The 25,570-nt window shown below is 41.8% G+C and overlaps 1 protein-coding gene across 1 annotated transcript in view; it reads right to left on the minus strand.

The window, feature by feature from the left end:
- The window catches only part of LOC141990442 (netrin-4-like), a 65,541-nt gene extending 40,547 nt beyond the window's left edge, over positions 1 to 24,994 (minus strand). Inside the window, exons 1-3 of the mRNA XM_074957622.1 lie at positions 24,437 to 24,994; positions 14,604 to 15,145; positions 1,121 to 1,384 (exon numbers count right to left, since the gene is read on the minus strand). Coding sequence (XP_074813723.1) covers positions 1,121 to 1,384; positions 14,604 to 15,145; positions 24,437 to 24,503 — 873 coding nt within the window. The 5' untranslated portion in view covers positions 24,504 to 24,994. The remainder of the gene's footprint in view (positions 1 to 1,120; positions 1,385 to 14,603; positions 15,146 to 24,436) is intronic.
- Positions 24,995 to 25,570: the final 576 nt, after the last annotated feature.

The raw sequence follows: 25,570 nt of genomic DNA on the forward strand, positions 1-25,570 counted from the left end.
AACAAATTATTTGTACAGAAGTCCATTGTATATCAAGACAAAGATTAGATTGCATGGGTCAAGCTAAGACCTTTCAAAAAAACCAGTAGAACATTGACTAATCTGCTGTGATTCAAGAGAAGGAACAACAAGACCAATCATGCCTCTTTCTTCTGGCCCTGGTATCTAGAGTCAAACTCTGCAGTGCCTAATCAAGCAAAATTTTCATTGAAAATAATTGAAGTATTCCACAATTATGAATTTGGCTGTAGGACTCTATAATTAAACCACTCACACAATCTTCTTCTCCCACCAATAATGCTTAGCATCTGGCTGAACCAACGAAACCCAGGAAGTTCAGAGTCAAAAGCTGAAATCATAACCATAACACAACTACTTGTGCCTTGCAAATTCAAGGGTCTCCAGTGGTGGGGATCTCCGCTGTCATTTGCACTCTAATACAGTGCAAAATAAAAATGGAATTTCAAGGAATACTTTTAATGTCCTAGCTTGCGGTAAATGAGATTCTTTGCCTTGTTTAAAGAGAGATTTCCTTATGTGATTTAAGACAGATAACTAGAACAGATTTTAGAGTAGCAGCCATGGTTAGTCTGTATCCGCAAAAAGAAAAGGAGTACTTGTGGCACCTTAGAGACTAACAAATTTATTTGGGCATGAGCTTTTGTGAGCTACGCTCAATAAATTTGTTAGTCTCTAAGGTGCCACAAGTACTCCTTTTTTAGAACAGATTTTGAAATTCCAGAATTTCACGGGCAGTGTTTGGGTCCAAGGTTTTGGTTTATCTCCCTGCTGAGATACGAGAAGAGGTATATCAGCCACTATATTTGGATCTGGATCCCAGTTCAGATGTCAAACCTCTCCACAAAGTGTGGGTATGTTCAGATCCAGGGTTTTGGTTCAGGCCTATCTCTAACACAGATCATGTTTGGAACAGCTTTTAGTGTTATATAGCCCCTTCCATACTAAGAAGCAGGTTTAGGTTTCATTGATGTGGATTATCAGTGGTACCCTATTTTAAACTGTTATGGGGAAGATGGACAGGGTCTTATGGAGAAGCCTCTGTTTGTCTCAGGAAGCACAAATACAAATTGAAGTAAACTAGTGAATTTCAAGAACTCACCACATTCTCTGTGTTCCCTGTCCGATTGGCAAGCTGGCATTCTTCTGCATGCCCATTACAGAAGCAACTTCCCCGGACAATCAGATCATAGATAGCATAGTGGGCAAACCTCTGGGGTTTCTCCAGCAATCCCAAGCCTTGGCAGGGACACTCCTGCCTTTTTAACAAAAGGAGGCGCAGGTTGGTGAGTTTCAGGAGGTCTTGAGCCTCAGGACCATATGGGTCTTCAATCTTGTTGGTTGGAGTTAAGGCACGATAGATCACCTAGGAGGCAAACAGAAAACACATCCCTGAGGAGATGCAGCACCCCTGTATATGTGCAGTCCAGACAAACGGGATGCTCAGGAAAGAATAATAGTTGCCATTTGGGAGGCTTCTCACAGCCTTAGTCATGGTTGACATGTATGAGGCACCAGGTAGTGACGGATTGTGACAACTCAGAGGAATACCGGGGTTGTAAATGCAACACTGTCCACTTTTCTACACCACTTTCCACCTGAGCATCTCAAAGCATTTTAAGAAAATACCTTCAGCCTCCCAATACCTCTGTGAGGTAGATAGTCTCACCATTCTAGAGTAGTATAAACTGAGGCACAGGGAGGTGAGGTGATCTGCTCAAAGCCACACAACTGGTCTGTGATAAAGCTGAAAATAGAATCCAGGAGTCATGAGTCAGTCCCCGAAACTAACAACCAGCAAACACAGCCTGTCACACCACTGTTAAACATTAGGATAAGCAGATCATTTTAAAGGCTGAGCCAAATTATTAATTAGGAGGGGCTAGAGAGAGAGAGAATCTGCAGTATTCAAACAGTTAAAATCCACAAATAAAGGCATCCTATTGCTGCTGGACATAAGAGGCAAGGTTATTGTTTGTTTGGAGTTTCCATGTTGCTGAGAAAGGCTATTCATATTACAGATTACAGAATCCCAACAGAGTAATAGTTTTTTTCTTGGTATCAAGGCTCTGATTTTGTGTTTAACAAAGGCTGCAGGAATATGTCCTGTTTTAGCTTGGATTCCACTTTGACTCTTCCTCTCTTCAGGGTCTTTTTTTTTTATATTGTGATGGTGAGTGGTGGAGATAGAGGGGTGACAGTGAACTAGAGAGCTGGTCGCATTAGTTCCCAGGCTTAGATTCCCTTTTTGATGTGCTGTCTCTGATTTGAGAGCTATTTTCTCCTCTGGCTGAGTTTTGCCATCATAGCAGAGGTACTTGCCCTCAGGGTTCTTTGGCCCTGCTTTATGAGTAGTGACAGTCTCTGTCTGACTAACCGTATTAGTGGAGTGAAAGCTTTGTTTCCATAGGGATTCCCTCTCCCTCTTTCTCTCTCCCTCTCTCTCTGGATTTTCTTTTTTTGTGGACAGACAAGTTTAAATACCTGCTGTGTGTAAAATATTTCTTCTGTTCCTTTTTGTTTGCAGGGGCCAGAAAAGAACTGGTGGTTTGTGCCTAACAGATAACTCTGTTGTGTGTCGATGGCACATGGGAGATAAACCCCCTTAAAATAACAGAGTCAGCTGCCTGACTCAGTAGCAGACCGACACCTGACAGAGTTATGCCACAGTGCCAACAGCGCATTTCATGCCTTTCCACAGCATTTTCTATTTTATAATTTTCCCTTTTTTTTATTCTCTTCTTTTATTCTGCGGAGCCATCCACAAAGTTGCAAATGACCCTGTCTGTTCAGACCAGAGATGTCCACATTCCCTTGTTCAATGGAGATATGGGCAGATTGCCCAGCCTGTGCAACCCAGGTGCTTACATTCCCCTGATCAATGGAGCCATGATAAAATAGCCTAGTCCTTTCTGCCCAGATGTGCACATTCCCCTGATCAATGGAACCATAAGCAAATGGTCCATTCTGTTTAGTCCATGGGCCCAACATTCCCCTGATCAATGGAACCATAGGTCAATGACCAAATCTCTTTAGAACAGGATCCTTCATTTGCTTATCAATGGAGTCATGGGCAAATGACCCAGTCTGATCGATCCAAAGATCAACATTTTTAGACTGATAGAGCCATGTGGGAATAGATTGGTGTATTCACTCCTAGTTCTTAATTATACCATGTGCAAACCTAATACCTGACACTTCTCTAGAGCCTTCCAACATTAAGTGTCTCAAAGCAAGTTATAAATAATAACATATTAAGCCCTGAAACAACCCTCTGAAGGTCTCTTATACTGGCACAAGGGAGCTGAGGCCCAAAAAAGTTGATCAGTCTGTTTAATCTGTGTTCTCGTCATCCCTGTACAAGCTCCATTCTTCATACGTACTACCAAGCCACTAGGACACTTGAGAGACCACAAGTTTGAGAAAAAAAATATCTTAGTGGCATATTGCACTGCGACATGTCAGCTGAGGAATGGTGACTGGCATGGAGTAAGAGCTGGGAGATCTGGGGTCTAGTCCCAGCTCTACCACAGCCCTCCTGTATAACCATAGGCAAATAATTTAATCTCTCTGTACCTCAGATTCCCTATCTGTAAAATGGAGGATCATAATACTGATCTACGTCACAGGCTAGATCAGGGATTGGCAACCTTTGGCACGTGGCCCATCAGGGAAAGCCGCTGGCAGGCCAGGACGGTTTGTCTACCTGCAGTGTCCACAGGTTCGGCCGATCGCAGCTCCTGGAACGGCTTTCCCTGATGGGCTGTGTGCCAAAGGTTGCCAATCCCTGGGCTAGATTGTGAGATTTAATTCGTTAATGTATGTGCAAAGATTTAGGATTTTCAATAGAAAAGTGCTATAGAAGGTTCAAAGAAGTATTTTTTCTATAATTACATATCCTGAATCATATTTAAATCTGAGGGAAATAGAAGTGCATTGGCATATGCTAGCAATACATTTGGCCCTGTATAGTGTATATTAGAAATCTCGTATATATTAGTGTAAGCCACATTTTTCAGGTAGTGATTAGTGATTTGGGTATCCAGTTAATTGCCCATCCTCTCCAGATATTAATAGGTATCCTATGTAGCAATGAGTTCTTTAGGCTGAAAGAACGGCTACAGGGTGCTAAGCTCTCACTACTGCTCTGCCTGCTGTCATGAAGGTGTTTTGCATTTCCTTTCTTAACCTGCCAGCTCAGAAAATACTCGGGCTCCTTGTGAATTGATTGTTTTGCAAATATTTTCATTTCAGGCTTTGCATCTCTTCAGGGGAGTTGCTTTGACATTTCCAAATCCTCTTAGAGCTCTGAGTATCTACCCATCAGCAGAGATGTTAATAGCTTTGGAAGTCCCATAGGGATCATGGCCTCCATTTATGGAACAGCACTATTCCGTTCCATCTGAGACACAAGAATTTGCTTACCTGATTTATTCATGATGTACTTCTGCTTTTTTAGAATAAGTTCAATGGTGAGATTAGAGTTGTTTATCTCAGTCTCTCCCAAAGAAAGATTTTTACAACATTAAAACCTAATTCCAGTGACATAACAAAAGTGAACTCATGTATATGTTCTTCCTGGGCTCAGCAATCACTGGCTCCTTGCTAGCCTTGACTATTACAAGAATCACAGAAACTGAAGGTCTGTCCACACTAGGGAAATTTGCACCGGAGTAGCTAATGTAGACATGTTGCACTGATGCAAAGTGGAGTTTGAACTGGTGTGACTTACTCTGCAGTATGTCAAAGAAGAGCAAATCTCGCTTTACACTGGTGCAGTGCGTCATTAAGGGTTTGCACAGGTGTCTGGAGTGAGTCACCTGAATGCATGCCCCATTTTGCACTGGTGGAGCACACCTTTAGCGTTTGATTCCGTTTAGCTACACCAGTGCAAGTTTCTCTGGTGTACACAGAGCCTGAGTTTCAGATTCTTCAATCCATCACACTCCCTGGAGGAGAACCCTGGTCCTTGAAACACTGAAAATAAAATCTGCTAGACACGAATGATTGTGTAGTTACTGTTTCTTTGTTGGCTATTATTATTTTTTCTGACCCTGCTTACATTTTATTATTGTTTTGTCATTAGTTGATCAATTGTTTTTTATATATGTTATGGTGAAGGCCAGTAGGCATAATTTAAAATACTGGTATTTATCAGGTGGGATCTGACATCCCATCTGATATATGTTTCCAGGAATAATTTATTAATAAATACAACCGTCTACTAAAAATGTTTTTGCTAAAAAAAGAGATGATAAAATGTTATTTGTTTGTTTTCATTCCATCGGAAGGAATGAAGCCCTAGTTAGAAGCCAAATATATCCAATGATTGTATATATCACTTGTGTGCTGTATATAGATTTTTTTTGTGACTTAGGAAGACACTAAAGTCATTTCAATTAGTTACTCATTTTATATTGTATGAGGAAATACAAAAAAAGAGGCAAGGTGTTCTTGTGGCTAAAGAGATCTCCTCAGACTTTTGGGTTTTATTCAAAGCCCTGCCATAGACATCCTGCATGGCCTTAGGCAAGTCACTTAGAGCCTGCTCCTGTTTAAATCCATGGGAACTTTCCCAGTGACATCAATGACCTCAATCACTGCGTGCCTCAGTTTGTCCATTGGTAAAATGGGGATAAGAACACTTAGCTCCTTTACAGAAGGTGAGGGGATTGATTCATTAATGTATGTAAAGTGCTTTGAGATTCCCAGATGGAAGATAAAGTGAAAAATATTAATTTTAACTATTATCAATATTTTTTAAAAGGTGGCCATCTAAATAATGTCTGTGCTGGTGGTTTGAAAGATCACTAGATTAGAAGTGGATCTACGGCTTAATAAACTTATAATGCCATGGGCCATGGAAAGAGACAGTCTACACTGAAAGCTCTCAATCAATTATCTGATGCTCTGAGATCTGACCTTATCATTAGTTTACAGGGCTGGGTTGTGCATTCTGAATTGTACGAGGCAGATTCTTGGCATACAAATAGACATTTGACTTTTACATTTTGTTTACCTTACGGAAAAATTGATTTGTTTATTAGCTTTCCCTGGGTCAGTTGCAAGTTTGGCATCCCGACTACGTTCCTGGAAAAAGGTCAGGAGAATGTAATAAACAATTGTGTCGTTCCTATTATTCTGATGCCAACTCTTGATTCAAAGATGGCTTCCCAGTATGTGACATTCATCATAAGGATATTCTATTCTATTTAAATCCATCACTGTGGTATCTGAGTCTTTCTGCTACCACGCTTTCTGCCCTAAAGTTTTGAGTACCTTTCCCCAACGTTAGTGTGTAGGTTTAGTAAGAGTTGTCTATGCATACCTAAAGGACAGAGTCTTCTCAATTTTCATTACAGATCCCACCCTGATAAATGCTGAGCAACTCCCATTTTCTGCTGAATTTGATTGGCGTTGCAGGCTCTCAGCATCTCCTTAGAGGCTCTCAACATCTTAAGGAAATAGATCGTAAGTCTTGAGCTACCCTTATTACCAGAAACTGAAATTGTAGCTGAAAGCTTAGTAAGGATTTTCGATCTGCTATCGAGTGCCCATTCGTCACCTTAGTTCCTCCTCCCGCTCACACTTCTAATTTTCATCTGTCATTCAGCCATGATTCATAAAGATGGATATTATCCTTAGGGTGACCAGATGTCCTAATTTTATAGGGACAGTCCTGATATTTGGGGCTTTGTCTTATATAGGTGCTTATTACTCCCCCATCCCCGTCCCGATTTTTCACACTTGCTGTCTGGTCACCCTAATTATCCTGGTCTGCCCTGACCATCCTAATAGCCAGGAAGTTAGCAGAATCCAGTTCAAAACTAATCAAGACAGCCATCTTTAGGGGATGTGTTTTTCTGTTCACCAGCTAGCACAGCATCATAGTGGATGATATTTTATCTCCAGTCAAGAGGGTCATCTTCATTCCAGAGACAATGTCTCAGATTCTTGATTTCTTGCCATTCACTGAATCCACGTTTTGCTTCTCCACTCTTGAGGCCGCTAATTCTGTTTTTTTAACATGATCTCCCAGCCTGCAGTAGTCAGAAAAGATGTGGACACAACAAAAGCTCCCCTCATAGCCTCAGGTCAAGGAATATGAGTCACGCATGCAGGGAAGTTCCTATGCATGCCCTCCTACAAAAGAAGATCCTTGTGCAGAACAAAAAATGGATATTGCAAATCATCGCTAAGATATGCTGATCACGTTGGCTTAATGAGGACAATAATGTCCCTGCACTCAAAGCATGCCCATCAGAAAGAAGCCATAATAAAAACTTCCATCAATTCAAAATGTTCTTCAGTAGTAGGTTGCTTGCAAATTGATTTAGTTCTTAAGGGTGTAGTAAGCATTTTCACCTCTCAAATTTTCCTACCCTTTAACAGATGTTATATGATCAATTTAATGGAACTACAGTGCTAAATGCATTATTCCATCCTGCAATGCAAGAGTAATCTTTGTCCTGTTTTATTCCATCCTGCAATGCAAGAGTGATCTTTGTCCTGTTTCAGAACATCATTAGAAAAACACATCATTAGAAACACAAAGAAATTCCAGTTTTCTTTTTAGCTATTTGAGCGTCTCATTGATTCGCAGAACAGGTTTGCTCCAAATCCACGGCATTTCCATCCTCCCACTTTGGACAGTAAAACTATGGAGCAATTAAAAAACAGAATATGGCAGTTTATTAAAGAAATATCTATGCATTTAATTTTTGTTTTGCACCTATGATCCAGTTAAACCCAGCTACAAAGTGACATCTTGGGTTAATTCTATGCTTTCCAACACAGTGAGGGGGCTGATACCTCTTCAACTTGCATTTGCTTTGGGCTATCTCAGTGAGCAAATCTTCCATTCAACATCTAGCCTTGTCATCAGTATGGTGGCTCCATTTTGGATTCAGAATATCCAAAACATTTCTCCTAAATTCACTTCACAAGAATATTTTTGAGTACCACAAGCTACTATCCCCATTCTACAAAGTGTTACATTCCATTTGGTAAGAATTATAAAGCACTATGGAAGGAGTATCCAAATTTTGGGCCACAATAGCAATTTGCCAGGAGTCTAAGGATCATACCTATGCAGGGCAATCGAAACAGTGTGTCAGAGTAGCTTTCTGCTGCTGATGGTTGCTGTTGCTTGTTGGTGGTAGAGTAATGCATAGTCTTAGAGGAATGATTCATTGCTTAGAGGTCAGAAGACAATGGGAAAGGATCCTGTGTGATGAAGGAAAAACTATTTCACTAGGAGGGTGGTGAAGCACTGGAATGGGTTACCAAGGGAGGTGGTGGAATCTCCATCCTTAGAGGTTTTTAAGGCCTGGCTTGACAAAGCCCTGGTTGAGATGATTTAGTTGAGTTGGTCCTGCTTTGAGCAGGAGGTTGGACTAGATGACCTCCTGAGGTCTCTTCCAACCCTAATCTTCTATGATTCTATGAAGGTTAGAGATGGACAATACTGAAATGCCAATCAACTCCCTGAATGGATGACCTAGGCTGGATTCTGATGGGAAAGGCACCACTGCCCACCACCAATGCCATTTCTTCTCTACCTTTCCTATGCAAAGCTTGTCTGAAAGATTTCCAAAGAACCAACCTGCAGAACAGAGATCTAACAGAAATCTAAGCTGCCACTGTCTTGGTGATCATAGTAATATATAGAAAACCACGGAGCAATTAATAAATTATCTTCTGCATGGAGTTAAAAACAAAAACCATGTAAATTATCCACCAGGCTAATAACTTCTCATACAAAGAGATTTTTCTCAATTGAGACTTGAAAAAAGAAGTGGGAGCTTCTCCAAGCTTTTACATAACAGCGTGAGGATGAGAAATCTATTTGGTATCTGCTGCCCGGCATGTCAGGACTCGCAGAAATAATGCTAGAAAAACAGTGTGTTTTTCTGGCTAGTTTTCAAGGTGCCAAACAAATATCCCTGACATGGCTCATTATAAACCTGGTCAGAACGGGTTGCCCCTGGCTCTCTGCAGTTCATATAACAGGGAGGCAGGCCCCCAGACCTGTCCTCTCTCAGCCCCATTTGTTTCTTCTAGGTTCAAGTCACCTTCAGACACAATCCGCTGTGTCTCTTTAAGCTTGTCCTCCAGAGAAGTGAGGCCTGGCAGTGTTATCCACTTGTTTATTCTGCTGGTGTTAACTACTTCCCGCCAATATGCCTCTGCATTTTCTCTCCTCTACAGCTCAAGTTAAACTAAACGCTGAACAGACAGCCCTAGTCATAACATTCGGGCACTTGCCTTCAAGAGTGACTAATCCCTCATCGAATCCTTTCCAGCTGGAAGTTGGAAGAACCCATGGATCACGCTGAGCTCTGTTTGCTATGCCTGCTGCAGATCTCCTGGACATTTCACTAGAGCATTCAACTCTGTCCCTTGCACCTCAGCTATTAGGGGGCTTGATCTTGCACAAAGATGAGCAATCCCATTTGTCATTGACTTCAATGCTTTGTTGAATCAGACCCTTAAATAGCTGCTGATGCCTCATTGAAAACCTTGTAAATTATTAACGTATCCACATATTGCAGGTAAAGAGAGGGCTCTTCCATCTTTTATTTAAGGGCATTTGCCTGAAAATAGTTTCCCCTGCTTAAAGGGGCACCAAAATGCAAGTTCGCCCAGGGTGCCATATTCCCTAAGGCCGGCCCTGCTTAAGAGATCACCTGGTCCTGCTGCCTATCCCTTTGCGGAGGCCTTAACATTGTCAGTTCTCTAATCATTGTGATGCCACAAGTAGATTATGGTGTCAAGTGGGAGGAATAAGCAATGGGTCTAAATCTTGCAGCCCTGACCTCTCTGTCCCTAATCAGGAAAAATTATCATTGTAGTCAATAAGAGTTTTGCCTGAGAAAGGACTGAGCAAATATTGTGCATGGATATCCCTCTTCCCACCCCTTTGCAGCACTGTCCTCCTCTTTCTGGACTCAGAACAGGACCCTCTGTGGGTCAGGGATCTGTATGTCCAGGTATGCTATGCGCACATAACCCTGTCCCCCGCATTGGTCCCTATGAAGGAGCACTGACTTTTGAGAGGGTTCCCCCAGTGTGATGAAGAGCCTTCTCTGGGCTAGCAGCTACCCAGGGAGTTTCTAGCAGTGTTGCTCCATGGCAGTTAGAGAGGGGGCAGAGACCCGGGGCCTCCATGGTGATGGCTTTGGTTTGAGCAAATTGGTGCTTGTGAAGCAGAGAGCTGCACCCCCTTACACCAGGTCTGAATTTGACCCTCACTGTGTTTTTTAAAATAGGAATAATTAAAAATCTGTTGGCTTAAAAGTGACATCTTTGACAAACAGGCAGCACGGGGTACTTCCATACCCAAAGGGGTCACAATCGTTTAGACAATGAAGAGTGTACAGGTCTTCCAAGCAAGGCACATTTCACATGTTGCCTAGGAACCAGTTACCTTATTCAGGCATACACAATTCCTCTCCCCCCCAGTGAATTCCAGTAATGAGCTTATTATATCACACTTCATTGGTGTCATCTGTCACACAGACATGCACATAAATGGATGGGCCTTTGATTTAAAACTCACTTATACTCTTCAGACCCAATAGCGTAAGGTCTTATTTCTGATCATCAGCTCCTGAGGCTGTAAGTGGGACACTGTGATACAGACCCTGCATGTTAATGTTTTCCTTTTACACAAACATATTCTTCTACAGAGAAGAACATTTGTTTTCATTTCCGGATGCTCTAGTTTATTTAAAAATGCGCTCCTAATGTCCCACATCCTTGAATGCACGTGCTGTCAATATGCAGGTTCAAGCATCCCCATCCTTAACTCCACCAGATGGGATCTGAACTCCCAGGCTTCTGAGCACACCAAAGTCTGACTTCAATGTTGAATTAATTTAACCTTTTGCCTTGGCCACATCTTCATTTAAATTATCTGTCCCTAACGATAATATTAGTGTTCGTACCTACATACAATAGTGAGCGGTGCATTAGAAATGTAGACATATAGACAAGTAGTAAAAAGTTCCATCTACTGATGCATAATGCCACACAGAAGCATTACTGTAGACAAATGTTTTACTGGAGGTGAACAAATCTTCTAAAAAATGTTATTCCATAGTTTTATGCTGGGGTTTGGGTGAAGCTGGTGGGCATAACAGCCATCGTTCGTTCAGGCTAAATGTAAAAAGCAACTAAGCTCCTTTTGGAGTAAAATAGCTGAAGCCAATAGGAGCCACTGCCCAAAACATATGCCACATGCAAGGCTGGTCAGGAGCAGAGCTATGTGGATGGAGAGGTTTCACTGGGGGTTGAATGCAAACACAGATGGCAGAATACTGCTTTGGTGGAGGCCTGTGTTTATATGTGAGCAGATGCAGCCAGAAACATCACAGACATAGACAGAGAAGGCAGCAGAAAGCCAAGAATAGCTAGAGAAGAATTTGCAATGTGATCAAGAAAAAGGTAAAAGAGAGCTTTTGGGGTACAGTGCTGGCTGGAAAAAGAGGCTTGGAATAATGAGCAAGGAAATAGTCTCCTCTTGTTTGAGTCTTACTGTGTTCAGGGAAACAGAACTTTGTTTACATTCTTTGTAAATAAGCAGGTTTGCATCAAAGAAATCCCTGACACTATTATCAATTTCTCCTCCTAACAAAAACAACCTGCAAGACCTTGAATATTGGCTATCAGTTCAGGTCAAAAGGGGTAACACTAGCATCTTAATCATCTTAAAATTAATTGGTAACTTCAGTTGGGAACAAGTTAGATAATTTCTCAGAAGTTACCAGCTTGTGCTATGAGTTCACCAGCTCTCATGCCCTACACCCCCTTTCCTGGGGAAGGCTCTTCAGCAACTGGATGGGGGAACTCCAAAGAAAACAGAAATGCTGCAGGAAATAGCATTGGGGATTCCTTAGGTGGCACTCTTCCTTCTGAGTCAGTATTGAATCAGGTTTCAGAGTAGCAGCCGTGTTAGTCTGTATCCGCAAAAAGAAAAGGAGTACTTGTGGCACCTTAGAGACTAACAACGAACGCTTATGCTCAAATAAATTTGTTAGTCTCTATGGTGCCACAAGTACTCCTGTTCTTTTTAGTATTGAATCAGTGTCCCAGGGGCACTGTGCAGATATAGGTGACGTCTTTCCACTAAGATGTAAAAACTGACCACACGTGGTTAAAAATCCCATGGCACTTTTTGTGAGAGTAAGTCTGTTAGCTCAATGGTTCTGATCAACTTTCACTTTCGGTAACTACATTCCACCTCCCTTCCTCCCTCTATCTGATTCATTCGAATAAAAGTCTGGTGTGTCATGGTCCTGGCTCAGAATGGCTAATGCCTTTGTACCCCAGACATACCCACATTGCAGTGATGATGGTGAATTAAGTGGTCCTCATAAAGTCTGCCCATAACTTCAGGATCCTTTGGGATTATGGGTGCTATATAAATGTAAGATTATGACTTGCATTGCTGCACATCAGTAATCCTCTTCTTGTTCTCTGGGAGGATGTTGGATCGTGTTGCTCTGCGCTGCTCTACACCTGCGACATTTCATTGCAGAGGTGGCTGGACTTCAGTGGTGGGTGAAGTGACCCTGTCTGTTTTTTAGTTCATTCATCAGCTTGTAGAACTATTTGGGATCTTCAAGGTTGTAAGGTCGATGTAAATATATTATTAATAATAATAATCTACATTTCCAGCACATATATATATTGGCTAGATGATACATGGAACCTTTTTTGCTACACCAACTGAGATTTGTCATTGCAGAGGCTTGTGTTGGATGAAGCTTTTACTGTTTGATTTTCTGCCCTTCACGTCTCCGATTTAATTTAGCAGCAACACGTGGCCTTAATGATATTCTCCAAGGTTAAATAAAAATGTGAGCACAAACCAAAGTGTTACAGAGACAGGGGCTTTTGTTACAGAGGCAGGGGAAGGAAGTATTGTTTGTGATTAAGGCCTGTGACTCAGGACACCTGGATTCTACTCCTAACTTTACAAGAAGCCTCCTGTGCGATCATGGGCAAATCACTTCGCCTTTCCACGCCTCAGTTTCTCCATCTGTAAAATGGCGATAATGCCATTTATGTGTGTTCTGAGGTGTGATGCATTAGATTTTATAAAGTACTAAGAGCCTTGATCAGAAGGTGCTATAACAATGCAAAATGGTATTAGGTGTTCAGAGAGTATGTTGATGGGTGCAAAAGAAATAACGAAACGGAAAACATACAAGTACAGTTGTCTTAAATGCAACTCCACTCTCCTTATTTCATGTTTTAAAAAAATCATATTCACTAATTAGCAGAGCTACAACTCAAACAACAGGATGGGCTGGGAGTCAGATCAGCTGCCACACATTTCCAATACGTGCACCATCCATATACATAGGTCGTATGCTGCCAATGCACAGTGGTGAATTTCACCCTTCACCCCTCTATGCCTCAGCTTCCCAGCCTGAAAATAAGGATAATAATTCCTTAACCCTTCAGGCTGTTGTGAAGTTATAAGCACCACTGGAATTCCTATAATTTCATTTTAAGCAAACCAGGGCATCACCTCGCACATCCTCACTTATTTTGCAGTGAAGTCCCAATGCCAAACCCGTGACAGCATGATCACTTCTGTGACTACGTATTGTGATGCCATAAATAGGACTGTGACCTCATTAAAGGATCTTGGAGAAGATGTAGTAGTAAAGCTCTCGGAGGCACTTATTCAAATATGAATATCTCTGATTATAGCCAAGTGAACCCAGGAGATGTCTGGCCATTCTTGTATAACTGTTCTCTTTTTCTTCTGATTTGTTCACATAACATAAGAAAGGCAATATAGTCTAACGGAGAAGGCATTGGACTTGGTTGGAGTCAAGAGACTTAGATTCTAAGCACGGCTATCTCATCAACCTGCTGTGTGATCTTAGGAAAGTCACTTCTCTTCTCTGTGCCTTAGCTCCCCATCTGTAAAATGTGAATAATGATACTTACCCGCCTTGCCACCTGAAGTGCTTTGAGATCTATGGACAAAAAGTGCTATACCTGTATATGAAGTAGCTATTTTATTAGTAAATAATTAATAACTCCTCTTTAAAGAGACATTATCAGTATAAACATATATTTCTTTAAAATAATCTCCTTTTCTATCTAATGGCACCTTAGAGGATTAACACAGAATGAGTTTTACAAATCTAATTTACTGTTCAATATTTATGCTAGATTCCCATTTTTCCCCTAACTTCACTCAACTTGGACAATGAAACTAGGCGGGTCAGTTTCACTTCCTGTTTTTAAACAGTTTCACTTCCTAATCCTCAGGCATTAGCAAAATATTGTATGTGGCAACACTGAAAGTGACTGTTTACATTAAAGATGATTTGACTGACCTAAAAAAACCCATGAAAGCATTTGTATTCCCTTTCTTTTACTGAAACTTCCTCTTTGTTTTCCCTTCACCTCTTCTTTTATTTCCTTAATGTAAAACCTAAATGTTTTGCCTACCTTTATTTACTGATTTGGACAGTGTCCCTTTCAACACGTAGTCCCTGAATTTTAGCCAGTTTTTAACTGACCCTCTAAATATGGTCCAAATGTCAGTTATCACTTACCTCACCTCGCGTGCAAGGCACCGCATCTGAATACCTGGAAGTGCACAGAGAGCCCTCTTCAATAAGATCATCTTGAAGCCCAAACGTTGCTGTACAGTTGACAGAAAAATATCTGTAGGGCCTCCAGGTCTGTCCATTGTCCTGAGACCTCTCCAATACCATAGCAGCTGGGCGAGGTGACTTGAACACAACTATGACATGAGTCAGGTAGAATGCTGTTTCCAAGTCCAGCCTGATTTCTTCCCTGTGTACCCCTTGTGCAGACTGCCACCAGGAGCCAGGGTTTAGGAAGAAATTATCTGTCATATCAGAGGGAAGGTGGGAGTTATCAGGCTGATTGGCATTGCATTTAGTGCATCGGGGCTGCCCACAGCCTTGGGAGGCCCAATGAAGGAGGTTCTGGTCTGGGTAGAAGCAGTAAAGTTCTGTGCTGTTCTGCCCACATGTGGTAAGAGAGACTGGAGTCCTGCCTGTTGCTAGATTCCCTACAGGAGGATTGCAGGAGTGGCCATCACAGCGGAAGGTTCGTAGCTTTACTGGATCTGAAATACAGTAGTAAGAAACAAAACTAAACAGAATTTCTCAGGCCGCTCTCATTATTAAATATAGGGAAAGAGATACAAACTTCTGACAGTCTAAACCATCATGACAGGTTTCAGAGTAACAGCCATGATAGTCTGTATTCGCAAAAAGAAAAGGAGTATTTGTGGCACCTTAGAGACTAACCAATTTATTTGAGCATGAGCTTTCGTGAGCTACAGCTCACTTCATCCGATGAAGTGAGCTGTAGCTCACGAAAGCTCATGCTCAAATAAATTGGTTAGTCTCTAAGGTGCCACAAGTACTCCTTTTTTTTTTTAAACCATCATGGAGACACTTGTCCATCTATACCACTAAAGAATTGTCAGAACATTCAGCACTACAACTGAGGACAGATTTTTTTGAAAGAACTCCGCGTGGTGGGTGCTGGTCTCTTCAGAAAATTTGACCTAATTGTCACAGTGTTAGTTTCTGGGTGAATCTAGCCTTATTTTAGGTGCCTAACTGGGAACTGAACTCTTCTGAAAACCTGGCCCCAATTGTCAACACTGAGCACTTAAAAATCTGGCCTTGATCTCTTCTGAAAATGAGTCTTGTCCAGTATTACACATCTATATATCTCTTTAATGTTATCTCACTTTTATTGTACCCTAGTGAAGCTATGCACCTACAGAACAGGTATACTCCATGTATTCTATATTATTTGTTTTGCAAAAGTGCCTACAGGCTCCCATCAGGGATTGAAGCCCCATTGTGTTGGGCTTTGTACAAACATATAACAGAAAGATGTTTCCTGCCCCCAAAATTAAGGCCAATATTTTCACATATGGGTGCCTAAGGTTAGGTACCTACATCCATATTTCGGCTCCACCTAAGTGGCCTGATTTTCAGATGTGTTGAGCATTAACATCACCTGGAACTGTGGGGTTTTAGCAGCTCCGAAGTATCAGTTCCCTCATTTAAGTACCTAAATATATTGTCAAGTGATGAAGTTCAGGCAACCAGGTTTGCAAATGCTGGGCAAAATGTTTAGAAAGCAAGTTCTACTGATTATACATTATTTTTTTTCTTTACAAAAGTTCTACTATTTATATACTTATTTCTTTGGAAACTAAGAAAATTTAAAAAAAACTAAAAAAATCCTAATATTTACATTTGTTCATCTCTCTAGTTCCTATATGGAAATCATTAATACCTTGTGACATTGAAGTTATAGGTCTCTCCCAAGACCTTATTATCAGTCTAAGGAGAATCATCTTTTTAATGACATACGACAGTCTTCATTTCTTAACGGTCCAGAAGGAGTTAAAGTCTGACCTTACAAGGTCATAAATCTAATCTGAGAGGGGGTCACAAGTCAAATCCTAGGACTCTGTACAAGTCCTACAGGAAATAACCATTTCAGAGAAACTTGGAATGGCCTTAAATGCTTAGTAGTCTAGGAGAAGTTCAAAGATCAACTGTTAATTCAAGATTTAGCAAATTATGGGCCAAATCCTGAAATCCCTATTCGGTTTTTATTCTGTCCTTACTCAGGCAAAATACCCTTTAAAGTCAAGTTAGGCCTGGGAAAAGACGTGAGGATTTAGCCCTATAAAAATATGGAAATCATAAGCATTGAACCATAAAGTCCAATTTATGGAGAAAAAAATGAGCCCAGCTCATGTGGCTTTGTTCCTTGTTTCTCTTCTGTCCTTCATTTTGAGGTAGATGGTGGCATTTATGCTGCAGATCTCAGGAGTGAGTGGTGAGGATCTCCACTGGTCCAAGAGAAGCTCTGGACACAGATTGTGTCTCAGACGTCCAGGCAGGTGCAAAGTCTTCAGGCAGGGGCGCTGGAACAATTTTTATAGTGGGGGTGCTGAGAGCCATTGACCCAAACTGTAAACTCTATATAGAATGGAAACCACTTCAAGTCTGCGCACCCCCAGTTCCAGCACCTATGTCTTTGGGGCTGCCTTGTGAACATGTGTAATACGTTTCCATGCCCCCCACAAAGTGCTGGCCGTACTATGCAGACTAGTGCAAAGAGGGGGCAGAGCCAAAGGCCAGCTGTGCCCCAGCAACCTTCTCCTTGCAGGGTGGAGAAACAGGAACAAGCAGTCCCTCAAGCCTGCTGGAGCCCTGATTGTCGGAGCCTTCTTGCACATGCCTCCAACACTGCATTGTTGAGCAAGGGCCTGTAATGATCTTGCCCTTTGCACCTTTGTCCCGTATTTGTGTACCACAGGCTAAAATGTAGGAGTCGGAGGGACCAAACTATTAATCTGGCATCTTAAAGATGCAGTAAATTAACTGAAAAATTAAGAAGATTTTAAAAAATATGTGTATCAATGGAGCTCCAAGGCCTGCTGATAATAATAGTTCTACAGACTAATACTGTAAGTGTATTGTAATGAGAACCAGAAATTAGGCACAAACCATAATCTCTTGGAGTCCAAAATGCAGATTTTTTTCCCAAGATTTTCCCTTAATATCATGCATTCTTCAAAATCCGTAGTACTTGTCAGCCTTTGAAGCGATTTCAAGACATTCAGTTTACCCTGATGAACACACTAACCTCGCTTAGTGTCTGAGCCAAGTGTACTGTGCAATATGGGCTCAATAACCATTTTGTTCCAACCCCTTTTCTGATTGCATCTCATCTTTTGTGAACCTAAGTAGCAGTTCTGTGTGATGCTGAATGAGGCCAGTAGTCCAGCTAAGTACAAGTCAGTACGTGCTGATAGGTAGAGCTAGAAATATTTCAGTTTTTCTTACTGAAATGAAAGACTGAAAAAAATGTTTCAGAGCAAACAAAATGTTTCATTTCCAGATTTTTTTAATCCTTTTTTTTTGGCGGGGGGGGGGGGGGGGGAAGGGGTAGCTAAATCTAGCTAAATTTCTAAATAAAACACCGTTTCACAACAAAAAGTCAAAAGGTTTTGTTTTGAAAATGTTGAAACAAATCATTTTGACTTTTCTAATTTTGTTTTCTTTTTTCTCAGTCAACACTGCATTTTCCAGTGAATAACCTATTCATCCAAAACATTTTGCCTAGCTCTCCTGATGGATTTTCTACCACAGCACAATATTGCAGACTAAGGGAAATGAACATTTTCCTGTTCAACACCCCAAATCAAGAGAGGCTTAAGGGGAAGACTTGTATTGATTTATCAATATCTCTGTATCTAGGGTTTCTACACAGTACATTCCTCTTGTAATCTGTCTTTTATGCCCTGCCCTGCACTTGCCTCTCTTCGCAGAACAGAGAGAGTGATCATGGCCCATTTCATTTTGGTATCAATTTTCATTTTTAGATGTCGTGCCTTTTAAGGTTGGAGGTCCAGAAATCTGGAGGTTTTTTGCAAATGATGTAACCTAAGTTGCATACTTTATGAATTATTTTATTTACATGAATGACAGCAAATGTCCGGATGATCAAAACTTAAGCATGAGAAGGCTCCAGCATGGGATGAGTTTTAAGAACATTAGGACTACAATCCTGACTGGCTATGGTATCTCGCTGGGTTGGTGTCCAGATAACGCTGGTGGTGCCCTCAGGCTCTGGCCCTCTCTGCTCCTTGTCCCAAATTGGGTATAGTACTGTGGTTGGGTTGCTAACCCCTGGTGCTGGCTGCTGCTTGCCCTGTGTTGGGAGGGTGATCTGGCTACTTCCTGCCATCAGCTGGAGATGCTTCAGCCAGGCTGCTAGCTCCTGACTGGGTGACTAGCTCTGCCTAGTGCTACTTGGCTGGGGGTCTCTGGCTCAGGCTCTGCTTGTTACTCCCTGAATACAGCTTACAAGTTCCTGTGGCCAAGGATTACTGGCCAGAGCACTGCCTGTGAATCAGACCCGCAGCCAGACCAGAGCTGCTCTCTCAGTTCCCATGACTCACCCTGGGCACACCCCCGGAACCTCAGTTGGTCCCATGACTCACCCCTCGAACAGAGCCAGCAGGGACTCATCATTCAGGCATGCCGCAGCAACTCAGCTGCACTGACTCATCCTGTAAGTAAGGTCCTACTTAATTTGCAATATTGCAGAAATTGAGGATCCTGCAATATTAGGTTTCCACCACAATTTTTATTTTAATTGGCTTACTTTGCGCAGACCACAATTTTGTATACATTTTGAGGTTTGCAACACACACTTTTTTCCCCATTAGTACAGTATAACCCCATTGGTGAGTAGAGTCCTTGGTTGGCCAACAACTGCTCTGACTGGCCTGCCACAGTTTTGATATATTTGCTCTCAGGTTATCAGTTGTCACTTTGAACTGCATCTACGCATTGCATGGTTATGGGAGAACGTCAGAAGGTTCAGAAGCTTAATCTGAAAGTTTGTCTGTAGTTTATCTGAACTTCTCTTTTTCTGGGAAAGGGCTTAGAGATCTTCTGAGGTCAGACACCTGGACAAGGTGTCTAGCGCTTCCTGGTTTCGGCCTTGTTGCTGCAGTCCTGAAGCCTTACAATTCCATCTGCTCTGCAGGGTGAGTTCCATTGAATAACACTGAGTTCCTTTTTTTAAAAAAACACCTCGCTTCTGGCAGATGAGGTAGAATTTTAAGGCTCTCAGACTGCAGTGCTCTGAGGATATCTTTTCATGGCATTTTGGTATCTGAATTTCCTTATTTTACCTAGCCTAGCTTGTTAATGTCTGGTCTCTGTCCTGTGAGGTTTCATTAATGAGCTCTGAGACCCTTGGGTGAAAGGCATTGTAGAAATGGAAAATACGGTTGTTTCTGTATTAAGTTTCTGTGTTTAAAATGGATCAGATATTATCACCTCAATGTGGTCAGTGCTGTACAAACCAGAGCAGAAGACATTGTCTCTGGTTCCAAAGAGCTGACATTGGACTGGTCCTACCTACTTCATGCTGAAAGCCTTCAGTTTGTATTGGCCATAACTAGAGTTAAGAGCCTTTAGTGCTTCTCAGGATCAGGCTTTGAGTTAAAAATGCCATTGAGACATGTAATATACCATATGGCTAGAGGAAGGTCAATCTATAAAGTTGTGTGGACAACTGTCTCTCTTTGGTGGATCATCGTGGAAAGCCTTCACAGAGTATACAGCAGCAAAGATTTGAAGGAAGACACAAATCATTTGGTACCCAAGGAAAGGGAATGCGGGAATTCTAAGTATAAGAAACAGCATGGAAGAAATCATGGAGCCAAGAATGGGTGAAAGTAAGGACAGGAAACTGCTGTTTCTTTTAGTTCCTGTTGGTGGGCTATCAGTCTGCTACTGAATGTTCTAACTGTATTTAGTGGCACATGGAAAGTGAGAAAGAACGCAGTTGCCCTTCTGATCAGCAATGACATGGAAGTTTATCTGTTCTGCCTGCTAATGCAGCAACAGCAATATACAGTTCCTGTCTGAACTGCTGTGTCATTAGGAAAAAGGAGAGCACAAACTGCAAATTAGCGAAGGGGTGTTTGATGGAAGGAGAGAGAGGGGAAACGTTCTGCAGTCGATTGGGAGCCTTGCATTTAAAGAAATCAATCTGCAGGAGCTTGCTCGGCCTCCTGATAACAGATCACTCAATTGTTTCATGGCTATGACCTGAAATGTGGAGTCAGAACGGCGAGGGCACTGCTGAAGAAGGGAAACAGCAGCCAGGAAGCCAGCAACCTCCCCCGAATGCCAGGAGGGGCTCACTGAATAATTTATAAGAGGCTAAACCATCAGACCAGCGCACGGGTGCTGCCTATTACTGAGGCTGATTAACTCTGGCTCCCGCGCTGGATGGCTTGGCCCAATAAACGAGGCCGTGTATTTATTTATTTATTTGTTGCTTCCCTAAATGCTGTGCAGTGAGGCAGCAGCTTTGTGGAGGGCGGCTGGCAAATGACAGTCTCTGATGATTATTGAGCCATTCAATTGGAGATGGCTCACATGGCTGAAAGGACGTACTGGACAACTGTTCAGGCAGCAGTGGCTAACTTCAAATCCCCATTAGGCATCAGAGCCTGACAAATGTTAACTGAAGCCTTATTAAATATTAAAAAGTGCATTTTTCACCCTCTCTAGAGGCCTAAACAGAAGAAATGGCACCAGGCTACTCATTTGGGGGCTGATCTAAAGCCCATTGCAGGGAATAAAAAGATGCCCATTGACTCCAGTGGGATTTGGATCAGGTCCTTTATTTCTTGTCAACATAGAGGACCACGAAACAGTGTTTTAAATGTCTTCAGTTGTTCAAATCACAAAGTTCTGATCCATATTTTGGACACCCTAAAAATCTGGGGTTGTCCCTAGCCTATCTCTAGTATTGGTGGATTCACTACAGCTGCGTTTACGATAAGCCAGTTTCACACTGGGGGTGTGTGTGTGCAGATTTCACTTGTTTTACTCTGTTTACCTGTCTTCTTAACAGCTGAAAAATTGTAAGTATGCATTTTTAAAGCTAGCTGTGGTCGGGAGACTGATGTCTCTAGGGTTTAGTAATGAGCTATAGACTCTTTAGCTTCCCTTTGATAGCAACCAAAACATTTTAGCATTTGTTGGCTGGTCAATGGCCCCTGTGAAATGAGTTCGGTGGGTCTCAGTCCATTTACCAGTGGCTAGATATTCACGTCACAAAAACCTCTCTCACAACTGGCACTAACAGTCCCCCTTTGCTACCTAAGAGGCCAAAGATTGAATGAGCCATGGTGATTAGACTGTCTCCACTCCTATGGGTAGTCCCATTCCACATGAGGGTTGTGGCACACCAGCAGGAGGTTAAAGATCACATAGAATATGACAGAGTATAAGAGTCTTAGACCCAATGTCCTGGCCAAATCCCAGCTCGACCAATTCCATTCTGCTTGTCTAAATCCCTCCTACAGTCTCAATTATATTGAACACGGCTGGCCTGATTTTCAGAGGTGTTGGGGACTCACAGATCCCAAGGAAGCCAAGCCACTCTGCTAAGTTAGCCCACTAGTGCCCATTGGCAAAAGCAGAATAAGCAAAAATCTGTGCTACTTGGCATTACTTAGTGAAAGTCTGACAGGTAATTATCCAAGGTCAATTTTGTTTCAAAAAGAACACACATCTGATTTTAAGCTTTGTGCTACAAATAGCCATTTTTGGCCAACCCACACCCCCTTTTGGAGAGCTGCCATTAGGAACGCAGCCATGAAGAACCGCCCACTCTCTGGAGGGAGGGCAGAATGCTGGCAGATCAGACCGTAAGAGCGTGAACTGCTGTCAGCCTTTCAAGCTGACCCCCCACTCAGGACACTTTTCAGAGCTCGGCAATGGCAAAGGGAATAAGGCCCTGAGTCTAACTGAACTAAGGCAAGAGAGAGCTGACAAAATTGCTGACATCCTCAATTTCACCCTCACTGTGTTACCTTTAATGGTCTAAGGGACCATGCACTGGCAGAGGGCATGCATCCCACATACATACCATCCTCCATCAGGGTGCTTCAATTCTGGCCAGGAAGGACCAACTCGCAAGGCAGGGAGGGGAGTTTATTGTACAGTATTTTGGCCAACTATCTGAATAAACAGCATGTGAGTCCTTTAAAATGTCATGACTCTTCAGCTAGATTGCCCAATCTTCAACCTTCAGAGCAGCACTAGACCTGTTTTGTCTTTAACCGCTAGGTCCCACACCCTTATGCTCTGTGTGTCTGTAAGACAATACAGAAAAAAACAAACCATTCCAGACTTTCTGAGCAATCTGCTTCATGCTGCGGCTCATTAAAAATTCACTCTGGCTTTGCAAATCTTACACAAGGCAAATTTCAGCTGCATTTACGATAGATTTTCCCCTAAATTCATTTTTAACTATGTGTTCCCCAGATAGTACCAATAGCTCAACAAATGACATTTCTGTACACATGCCCACTTGTGAGCTGCTGGGATAGTCTCAAGCAGGGAAACTAGCTGTTGCCTCGGATGAGAGACTAAGGGGCCAGAGGTGTAAATACATGATGGGAGATACTATGGACTTCCCTATAACCTTTCCCGATAATGCTGGGATAGCCAGACTCTGATCTGATTGAAGATAAACCTCTGTATGATGTAGGAGAATATTTCTCTGGTTACTGTGATTTCAGTTCTTTTTACCTTAAAAAAAATTTGCAGTTATGGAAATCTAATGTCTAATCATGTCATAAAATATAGTCTAGTCAAGGAATAACCTGTGCTGAAGCAATCTTGTCTGCATCTGATTTTAACAGAGAGAGGCAGAAAGCAGAAAATGTAATTATCCTTCAAGACACGGTGTGGAAAATGATGTTATCAGCGCAATACTCTGGACACGCAAGTGAAATTTAAACCAGTCTGTAGCCTTCTCTAAAGAGAGAAAGAGAGATCCTAAGTCAATTCCCTGATGAAAAAGACACATGAACCAACCCACTGGCTCCTCTCCTGTTTTATCGATACTGTTTTCATATTTTTCTGATCTGATCACCTTAGTTCATCGTAGTTCAACCTGTTTTTTATTATTCTTTCAACCTTAAAGATGTATTAAACCATGGCAGGAAAAGATGTTCTTCCACTCCAATGTCCAGTTTCCATGCCCTCAGGGGAGCCATTCTTTATCATAATCGAGATATTTTTAGAATCCTATGTAAATACCAGTGCAGTTTAATCAAATATGAAAAATGTCCAGCTGCTATGCATTGGTCCTAGTCCTACTGACTTTCAAACATTAACCATTTTAATTTAACCTTGCCCATCAAATCCTGATCAAAGTAAGAAGAAACTTGAGTGAATGGTCTACCTTATACAGTACCAATAATATTTCCTAGATAGAATGGCTCTGTCTTTTAATTATTTTTGTAATAAAACTAACCGTAACATAGTTCAGATCTTTTTAGCAGTGCCATCCAAAGAAACTGGCGTCTGACTTTTGTCCTATCTAAGAAGATAGTATCCCCTATCAAAATAAATTATTGGAATATCTCAATTCTTCCCCACCCATCCACCCAATTTTTTCTTTTTCTTTCTTTCTTTCTTTCTTTCTTTCTTTCTTTCTTTCTTTCTTTCAATAAATAAAGACAACATGTGATTTTCTTGTAATAAAATGAGCTGATAAATTGCACATCCTATTTTAATTCATAGGAAAGGAGAATGGGGTATATAGGAGGAAGGAAAAATATGTATATTGGTTGGCCCAGATTCCTTGAAGAAAGAAAGAAAGAAAGAAAGAAAGAAAGAAAGAAAGAAAGAAAGAAAGAAAGAAAGAAAGAAAGAACCTTACTAAGAGACTTTAAATATCTACTTTCCCTTCTTCCATCCCCTGCTCTTTTTATTTTTTTTAAAGTTACGTTTAACTGTCCCATGGCTGACAATACTGACTGATTTTTGCTTACCTGCCTCACCGTGACCAGAAACAATGTATTCCAAGAACACAATCAGCATGATGCCTTTATGCTGCATGTCTGTAAGGGGGAAAATATCTGTCCTTAGTGGAGCAAAAAGAATTTCATAAATCTACAGGTTTGGTGTCTGCATGTTCTTTCTTTCTTTCTTTCTTTCTTTCTTTCTTTCTTTCTTTCTTTCTTTCTTTCTTTCTTTCTTTCTTTCTTTCTTTCTTTCTTCACCTTCCTCTCAGGGCAGGGGTCCTGGCTGGTGTCTCATTCTTCTTGTTTTATTTAAAATCCAGACAGCTTTCCAGGTCTCAGATGGCTTCTATATGTGTGACCCACATTGCTTCCAAATAAATAAATGAATGGATAGATGTTACCCCTTTGCATCCAGAAAGTAGGTGAAATTCACATCTCTGACACAGCCCTGAGACAAACCATCACTGAGGAAGCAAAGCAAAGCTCAGGTCTCCGGTCAGATCTGATAATATGCAGTTATTTTACTTGCTCTTTTAATCTTTCACTTTCATTTGCGGTCCTTGCTTCTTGGGTCCCCCGCCCCCCTTATCCCCTCCTACGCCCCCCCCGCTGCTAATGGGGGTGCAATTAGGGGCTATGCACCCTTGCTTTGTTATGAATTTTGTCCTAGACAGTGCGCTCTTCCCTTTTGCTCCCTGAGGCAGAGGGTCATAGGAAGAACCAAGTTTGCTTTTCTTTCTGAGAGATGATCGGACAATTACTCCTCTCTCTCTCTGTCTCTCGCTGTCCCTGCTCTCACTTCTCCACCAAGGGGCTAGCTTCACAGACTGGTCGTCAAAGGGTAATAATGAAGTCACCACTGGTGTCAATGCACACAGAATCGATTGCCCCCTTTTACTGTTCTTCTCTGCCTCCTGGGACTTGATTTGTTCCTGGAAATTATGACAGATTAGGTTCTTGGTGGGGAGGGGGTTTAGGGGGAGCATTTGGTTTAGGGGAGCTGGGGGTTCGGGTGTGAGAGGAGGGGGTTGGAGGAACTATTCCTCCCTCCCATATGCCTTGCAGAAAAAAGGGGGCGAGAAAGCCTCCCTTTTCCTATCTGGACAGGGGTTTCGCCCCCTCGTAGTGCTATTTAGTAATCTTCAAGTTTTCTCTCTGCCT

This window comes from Natator depressus, chromosome 7 (genome assembly GCF_965152275.1).
Source record: "Natator depressus isolate rNatDep1 chromosome 7, rNatDep2.hap1, whole genome shotgun sequence".
NCBI classification, from domain to species: domain Eukaryota; kingdom Metazoa; phylum Chordata; order Testudines; family Cheloniidae; genus Natator; species Natator depressus.